This window comes from Cynara cardunculus (genome assembly GCF_001531365.2).
Source record: "Cynara cardunculus var. scolymus isolate 2C chromosome LG 5, CcrdV1, whole genome shotgun sequence".
Lineage (NCBI taxonomy): Eukaryota > Viridiplantae > Streptophyta > Magnoliopsida > Asterales > Asteraceae > Cynara > Cynara cardunculus.
In genome coordinates, this window is record NC_037532.1 from 30,332,454 (window position 1) to 30,341,489 (window position 9,036).

The 9,036-nt window shown below is 34.9% G+C and overlaps 1 protein-coding gene across 1 annotated transcript; it reads right to left on the minus strand.

The window, feature by feature from the left end:
• Positions 1 to 2,616: 2,616 nt before the first annotated feature.
• Positions 2,617 to 6,846, minus strand: LOC112512057 (CDK5RAP1-like protein). Its single transcript, XM_025117852.1, has 3 exons — positions 6,510 to 6,846; positions 4,094 to 5,145; positions 2,617 to 3,249 (listed from the first exon to the last, which is right to left on the minus strand). The coding sequence occupies exons 1-3, from the start codon at positions 6,815 to 6,817 to the stop codon at positions 2,741 to 2,743; spliced, it is 1,869 nt and encodes a 622-aa protein (XP_024973620.1). The 5' UTR covers positions 6,818 to 6,846; the 3' UTR covers positions 2,617 to 2,740.
• Between the last annotated feature and the right edge of the window lie 2,190 nt (positions 6,847 to 9,036).

Genomic DNA, 9,036 nt, shown 5'->3' on the forward strand with positions numbered 1-9,036 from the left:
CTTTTTCTAAAAATTAATTTACTTTTATTCTTCTTTATATTTGTGTATCCATATAAAATATTAATAAAATAAATTTAAAATGAAAATGAAAATAAATAAATAAATAAAATTTAGCTACAACATCTCTAATAACTATGCTACAATTTTTTTCTATAATACAGTATGAAAAGTCAAAATCTATAAAAAAGTTTATATCCAAATGTAACTATTATATGTTATCAATTCTAATATTAATTATATTAATTAGTTATTAAATACATTTCATAAAATATTATTTTCTTTTTCTACACATTAATTTCAATACTTTTTATTGATGAGAAAAAAAAAATTAATATATTATTTTCATCTCTTTTATATAGTTTTACAAATTTCTTCAAATTTAGAGATTTTCATCGAATCGCAATATCAATTAATAGTTGTTGGAGAAAAAAAAATCCTAAAGATTTAAAATTGTTTATTTTAACATAGTTGTTGGAGATGCTCTTTTCAACATATGATTGAGATACTTCTTGCAAAGAGGAACAAAGAAATGATACTTCGGTGTGACATTAGGTCAGGATAACATAAGGTTAATCTAGTCATTTAAAACATTTATGTTTTGTTATAGCTAGCTTACTAAACATTATCTAGACAACTTGTTTGGTACATTTCTTCTAACTTAGAGCCTCTTAATGCTCAAGTTTTCCCTTCCTTTTTAGGTCCTTCTGCTACGGAGCCCAGAGCTATGGAGACGGATGTCTACGATAGAAAGAGCACTTCTGAATCATTTCAGTTCTTAGGTAACAAGCTAGTCAGTTGGATTTAAAAGAAGCAAAATTGTGTTTCAACTTCTACTGCAAAGACGTGAATATGTGTATATATATATATGTTCACCATCCATGTTATATGCATGCATGTTTATGCATATGAGTGTGAGGAGAATTTTTATTTTATTAAAAGTCTTCACCGACCGATGAAGGAAACAAATAGTCAAAAATTCCAGAATTCAATCCAAAAACACTAAAATTCACTCAAAAATGAACATAAATAACTCAGATCCTAGCCGTCAAACACCAAATAGATAATTGTTGTCAAACAACCTCATTCCCGATGATTATCAAACTGCAAGACACCACTGACTTTTACAAATATACCGAAGATATTGCAAAGCATCGAGGTTGAGTGTTTACATGACCTTCTTATACTAGTTGAACTTTCATTTATGAGTGGTGCTATTAACAACCCCAAAACATTGTTTCGGACACAAGTTCAAGAATTTTGACATAGATTACTTTGACCAAACTGTTTTCGTGACACCCGTGAGACCACTTAAATAACATTAAACCTTCACAACAAAAACACTATGAAGGTAAACCTTCACAGTGTTTTTCTTGTGAATGTTTGCTTTTTTTCATACCTTCACAATGAATTGCTGTAACATTTCAGTGTTATTTCGTGGTCTCACGAGAGCATGGTCAAAATAAAATAATAGGAAAATAGCCAAACCACATGTGAGTCATATGTGGTTTTACATGCGACTATAACACAGGTCAACAAGCGTGAGCAGACGACCTGGGTTGCCTCAAAATCGCATGAATCACATGTGATTTAGTGTAATATCACATGTAATTCGACCTTTTTCGCGTTCTTTTATTTTGGTTACTGTTCTCGTACGAATCTGGCCATCTCTCTATATAATATATATTTGTATGAATGAACAATCTTTGGCAACTGAGAAAAACTTAAATATAAATACAAAAGCACAGACAAGAGCAACAGATATGAGAAGAATGGTAGTCCCACCAAGAAAAATCATCAGCAACAGAAATCACAAAGTGAAAAAGGTGGGTGGGTAGAATTAGTTGAAACCAATTCTGTAAAACACCTGAAAAAGAAACAAACCCATAACTTCAAGATGCTTATAATCCAGATAAGATGTGAACAATCTTAAACAGCTATAACCACAACGGTGGTGCCTGATTGGTCTGAGCTTGGCTCCAAAGATCAAAGGTACCAGGAGGTCATTGGTTCAAATCCAAAAAGGAATAAAAATCCCCTTGTGGCCACGGAGGTTCAAATGCGGTGACTCCGGGCTATCTGTAAAGCAGGTGATCGCCCTGGGATTAGTCGGCTTGCATAGCGGGTTGGATATCCAGGTTAATCAAAAAAAATCTTAAACAGCTATTTTGATAAAAATGTGCCATGAATTCTAACTCAAACGGAAAGCACATATGCAGTTATAGAGCTTTAAATCAGAGATTCATCCATTAATTAGTCATTAATTCTCTGCTTAAACAAATCAGTGGTAAAAAATCAGGCTTGTAAGCAATAGAGGGAAGTTCGGTTGAGAACCTGTTTTTTGTTCAGAACCCGAGAACCGCCCATAATGCGCCACATGTCCTTTTTCAGGATGAATATTCATCGTGAATAACACATTCATGATGAATATAGATGTGTTACTCATTAATCACACATTTATAATGAATATGTTACAACATTCATGAAGAATAATACGTCCATATTCTTAATGATTATACCATGTGTCGCGTTGTGGGCAGTCCCCCGCTTCTCAATGGAGGTCCCTTCCCATAAGTAATATATCTATATATATACACATCAACTTTGAGCTATAATCAGTACAAGAGACTAATTTTTGGTAGCTTTCCTTACAAAAAATCAGACAAAATCCAAAGAAAAAGGTCATCTCAAGATCAAGTAACTAAACAAAATGTAACTTACAAAGATCATGGCTGCTTGAGTTTCAACTTCTGTTTGCAGATGCAACAGCTTCTTCATGTGCAACTTTGTAAAATGAGCTCATTGTGGTGATAGCAACTGCAGCTCCAAATAGCGATGCTCGTGAAGATTTCAATATCCGAACTTCTACATAATCACCAACTTTTGGATTTCGATCCCCATCACCATCCACCCAATCGGGTACCGGAGAAGTAGTAAATATAACCCTATGGCCTCTATCACTCTTCCCAATTAGCTCTGTTTCAGGAGCTCTCTTATTCGGTCCTTCAACTAAGACAAGCTGAATACTGCCAATTTGGGAGTCGAAACACTGACCTGTACTCTCACGAAATGCTTCAATAAGTTCCGTTAATCTCCTTTGTTTTACCTCCTCGGGAACGTTATCGGTATAATTTCTATGAGCATGGGTTTTCTCCCTCATGCTATATGCAAACATGTATGCCATATCATAACCAACAGCCCTTACAAGACTCAAAGTATCTTTGTGTTCCTCCTCTGTTTCATCACAGAAGCCTGTGGAAAGAAATTACTCAACTTCAAGAGAATAGTATAAATAAAACAATAGATAATACTCAAAAACATGCACTACAATAAAATCGGTTTTATAGGACGCAAAACATAGGGGCTGTTTATTTGCAGCTTAATGAGCTTAATCATCTGGACGGTTAATCACTGAGACATACAGGAGTGTTTCTTTATGAGCCATTAAGCCAAAATGACTATATGGAATAAGCCAGGACCTCTCACTTGTCCCCATTAAGCCACCTCAAACAAATTAATGCCAGAAATGCATCAGAAATGATCCAACCCTCTCTTTTTGCCTCCCTCAAACCCTTCGGTCACTCGTCCCTCACTCAGACATACTTATCTAGATAGATAACTAAACCCATACAAGGATTAATGGAAAAAAGGTAAACAACCCCTAAATCTCCTAATAGACCGTTTTATAGGACTAAACAATTGTGTCCGATGTAAAGGTGTTGTAACAAGTTTATGACATGTTTGAGAGTGTGAACAAATTTTTTAAGACACTAAATAAAGTGTCCTATTAGTTTTATATATGATATTATTCGGAAAAAATGTCTTGTAAGAAACAAGTGTCCTATAAAAAGACGTGTTCATAGGAAACTCATAAAAACTTGTTAAGACGTTTAAAAGCAACCTATCAACTGATTGTACCACTTTTATATAGAACACACAATTGTTTGGTCCTATAAACTTTAGTCATATAAAGCAGTCTATTAGGATATTTAGACATATTTGACATCCTATAAAACCGATCTCACTGTAGTGATATTAAAGAGAATTAAGACGATATAACATTCAGGTGTGAATGCAACACTTTGAGGATTCTTACCACATATAAAATCACTTGTTAATCCAACATCCGGTATTATATTCCGTATCTTGTGCACAAGTTCTAAGTACGCTTCTCTTGTATACCCTCGTCTCATTCTTTCAAGCATGTTGCTATTTCCCGATTGTGCAGGCAAATGAATATTTTTGCAAATATTGTGTCTATCTCGCATTATATATAGCAACTCATCCGGGAAATCTTTCGGGTGTGGAGAAGTGTACCTAAACCGCATCTCTGGGAACTCCAAAGAAAGTCTATCCAAAAGATCAGCAAAACGCAATCCCACACTTTTCACCTTACACTTGCTGGAAAACCCGTCACTTAACTTCCAATTGCCGCCAGCCTCAACTTCCTCATCATGTTCATCGTTGTAACTATTCACATTTTGACCAAGAAGGGTGACCTCTTTCACGCCTTCCTTTTCAAGTTCCGCCACTTCTTTGACTATAGATTCAACAGGTCGAGACCTCTCTCTGCCTCTAGTGAATGGAACTATGCAAAAAGAACACATATTATTACAACCCCTCATCACCGACACGAAAGCAGAAATAGAATTTTTAGAGATGCGAACTGGACTTATGTCGGCATAAGTTTCTTCAAGAGAAAGAAGGGTATTGATCCCTTTTTGCCCATTGTCTACCTCCTCTAGTAAACGTGGCAAATCCCTATATGCATCTGGCCCACAAACAACATCGACCATTTTGTCTGCATCTAATATCTTATCTTTCAATCTCTCAGCCATACAACCGAGCACGACAACTTTTGGAGGACGCAAAGATTGTGACCGACCAGTTTTAACATTACTCTTCCAGTGCCTTTTCAAGAACCAGAAATAATTAAGTCTCTGCCATACTCTTTGTTCAGCATTGTCCCTAATCGCGCAAGTGTTGATGAAGATTATCTCGGCACTTTCAGGCTCGTCCACAATTTCATCATATCCAGCTTTTTTCATAACAGACAAGACAATCTCCATATCATTTACATTCATCTGGCATCCATATGTTTCCTGATAAATACGACTTCTTGGAAGAACTTCAGAGGACGGAACAGCACTAGAAAGAGTAAAATAAGAATATGAGTTCTAAAAAACGACAGTGTCACCATATGAACATCTTTTGTAGCAACCCTTGTAAAACAATGTTAAATTTGTAAATAAGGGAAGTGACAGATGCATTGAAACAAGATTCTTAAGACCATTAAGACAACATCGCCTAAGGAACACTACAATACCAAACCAAACCAAAGGAACCCTGTGTATTCCATCTAGAGGTGGGGTTTGGGGAGGATAAGTTGTAAGCAGATCTGACCTCTACCACAAAAAAAACACTACAATTTCTTGAGGAAACAAATAATATATCTTGCATACAAAGGCTTCTACAATTCACTCAAGATTTGCATGGTTTTTGTTTGTAGAAAGACATCTAGTAAGGTTTTGGTCATTTAGGTCGAGTTTGGTATGTGGATAGGACTCAACTAGACGTGCGAGTGAGGTAGGCGGGTGAAAGGTTTGTAGAAGGTTTTAGGGTTTTAATTTGACATGGGCAGTTTAGTAATTTACCAATCTTTTCTCCTGATTTTTATTCCACCTATTTTGGTGGATTTTTGTCCCACTCAGTTTCGTCCTCTCCCGGTCTAATGTCTTGCAAGTTGCAAACGTGGGACACAAAGTTTTGTTGAGTCTTGTCATGTCCTATTCTGTCTCACATACCAAACTCACCCTCATGATGTGGGATGTTGATAAACTCTCCTATCCAAATGTATCTACGGATAAAAAGCGTGGATTCAAACTTGCTTTTGTTGTTTACCACCATAATTGACTCTCTGAACAAGAAAAATCATAACCATCTCCATCGTACCTCCTTGCCAATATGACGCCAAACCCCTATGGATACACCTTCGATCACAAATTTAAGAAGCAAGATTCATAATAAATAAACTTTAAAGAGACAAATATTCCCTCCAACTCCAAATAAACAATCAATTTCCATTGCATTTCGAGTGTTGGCATCATTTTTAGCCCAAATTATGGAAAGTCCAATTCTCACCTATACTGTGCATTTGAAAGTTGCAAGAAAAACACCCATAAATGTGAGATCAGTTATAACTTGAGAAACCTATCACTTCTTCTTCCTTCCCATAAGAAATAGCTATATTTTGACCAAGAATGTCACACAGCTCATTTTTTTAATTTCAACATTGACATGGATTTTAAACTTTCTACAGAACAAGTTACCCACAAAACACAAAGAATAAAATGTGGATTCTTATCAAACTTGTCTTTGTTTTGGGAAGGAAGTTGTGATTATGTGACATGAAAATGTTCAAAATTCAATCACCTAGGATTTCATTTATATCTAGAACTCATTAATCCAAATTGGAAAAAAAAAATTGGAATCCAGTGATCGTATTCACTTACTCATCGGAAGATGTGAGAGCAGTGGCTTGAGCTTGAGCTTGAGCTTGAGCTTGGAAATGTTGAAAGCTTGGTGTACTGTTCTTCCTATCATCATTGAATATGGGGTTTCCAGAACACTGTGACAAATTTCTGGAGAACTTGAGCGAGAAAGGTCTTTTGAAATGGCGTTTTTGGGGGAGACGGGATGAAATAATGAAGAATTGTTGGGAGTTTGATGAGGAGGAAATAAGCCTGTGATTGATGCAATGTCTATGGAGTTTGATGCGAAGGGGGTGAAGAGTGAAGAAGGAGGAGAGAGACGCAGCCATGGGAGGGAGTGTGTCTGTTTTCCGGTGGGAGGATGCGTGAGGTTTGGATAGGGGGCGAACGTCTATTGAAGCCCTCCTACCCGCATGAATCAGTGGAGAACCCGACCCGACCCGATACTGGTTGATTGGATCCTGTCTATTGGATAGTCATTATAACCTCCGTATGTGACAAAGGGAACATTTAACAAATTCAGTGAGCACTAATCATGGTAAAAATTGTACGTTTCCCTTGTCGGATAAGACTTTTAGTCACTGTATTGTTCTTACAGGTAAGATTCATGATACTTACCATATTCATTCGGTATGGTAATGTGAGTTGGTAAACGTTTTCCCCGTAGGATTCCATCTCGATCCTTATACTAAGAATTTGAGGATAAGTATTTATAGGGTGTCCTTTATCTTATCAGATGATGGGGTTTTTATTTTCAATCAAATATCTTTACGATGTTTTAACAATGACAAAGCACTGGGACCAAAATATATATCTTTTTCATTAGAGCAAGAAACAAGTTAAATTTCAAATTGTCTTAATAATATTTTAGTTAATTTGACACATCTAAAAATAAATAGCGTTTGTAATTACTTTGAAGACTTGAAGATAAGGACGTAGACAGATTGGGTCAATTGGATCATGAATCAAAATCTAGAGTTCGATGGGCAAATTACAACAACGGTAAAGTGGGTAATGAGTTGAACGAGTTGGATTGATCCAATGGACATAAACACTCGGTTTTATTTTCGTCATTTCATTAATTACAAAAAAATAAAATTAAACAAAAACCATTCATATTTTTCATATACTTAAACGAAAAAGTATATAGATTAAATAGTTATATTTCATGTCCAGTCATATCTACGTACTAAACGCTACTTAAACAACGAGGTAATTTGCCGAACACTTAATTATTGTCGTTCATTTGACAAGTATCGCCCTCTATTTTGGTTTTGATGACTTAACCTCATATTCATAACCAATAAACTCTACAACAACGTTTGAGTAATTTGAATTACTCATTAAATTACTAAACTGAATATGACAAGTTGTTTGTCTACTCTTTAACATGAGTAGAACTGAACTTGGACTGTATTATCTTATAAACAATTTTAGAACATTGATCCCATTTGTTTTTTGGTAACCTCTCAAAAGAGGAAGTCAACTTGATAGCTTCTAGCCTCCTAGGAGGTCGAGGGTTCAAATTTCACCAAATGTGATGAGAGTGTGTGAGTTTATTTGTTGTATTTGTCATATATAAATATTATATACTTTAAAAAAAATTACCATATTTAAATAGAGGCGGACACATGTGTGTATGGAATGGCGAATAAAGGCAGTTCATTAGAATTACTTGTTGTAAAATCCTTTTAGATCGAATCAAAATCTTATAAATGTAAAAAGAGAAGTTTGATGTTAATACACATGAGGAAATTTGAAAAAAAAAACGTTGCTAAATGAATCATTTGTCTGTCAAAATCATATATTAAAAGTGTAAAACGATTTATCGATGTTAATATGTATGAATATAAAATTGATAAAAAAAGATCTATTTATCGAAAACTTATTAGATAAGCACTTACTAGAATACTTATATCACCAGATGAACATAGACAAAGACCGGGAAGCTTAACCAGTAAGAGACATGATAACAACCATGGTTCTTACTCGGTAAGTGAGAAAAAAGACTCTTACTTGGTTAATGTTTATCGGACAAGAGACATTTACAAGCAATCCATTTTGATTGCAAATAATGTCAACCAACAAGATAAAAGAGGGCGGTGACTCTTGCCGGTAAGCATTCGGTAACTGATCCCTTAGCAATAATGGGTTCCCTTAAGTAGCGTTTGATATGCAGCCATGACTATACAAGACATAATAAAACTGGACATGACTAAATAGGACAAGAAGGTTGGACGGGCAAATTGTCTGTCTGATGTTTAATACGACTAGGACAAGATTAGATAAGTTGCCCCTAAAAGTTGTTTGATTATTTTATGTATCATATAATAGTTATTAATGACAAAATAAAATAATTTAGTTTACAAACATTTTGCATAATTTTCATATACCTAAATCCGTACATATATAACTAGAAGGTACTCGTGCAATGCTGCGAGATACATATTCTTTTTAATGTTTCGTTTTATTTTTTTGTTTTTATTGATATAATACGGTTTATGTAGTTTTGAGAAAAATAATGTTTTTACTTTTGAATAAAAATAAA

What these genes read in the sequence shown, in the direction of transcription:
- LOC112512057 (XM_025117852.1), bottom strand. Translation starts at nt 6,817, where the DNA reads ATGGCTGCGTCTCTCTCCTCCTTCTTCACTCTTCACCCCCTTCGCATC. An exon ending in GCTCTCACATCTTCCGATGA is followed by an intron (nt 5,146 to 6,509) that starts GTAAGTGAATAC and finishes TACTCTTTCTAG; the next exon opens with TGCTGTTCCGTCCTCTGAAG. An exon ending in AACAAGTGATTTTATATGTG is followed by an intron (nt 3,250 to 4,093) that starts GTAAGAATCCTC and finishes TTCTTTCCACAG; the next exon opens with GCTTCTGTGATGAAACAGAG.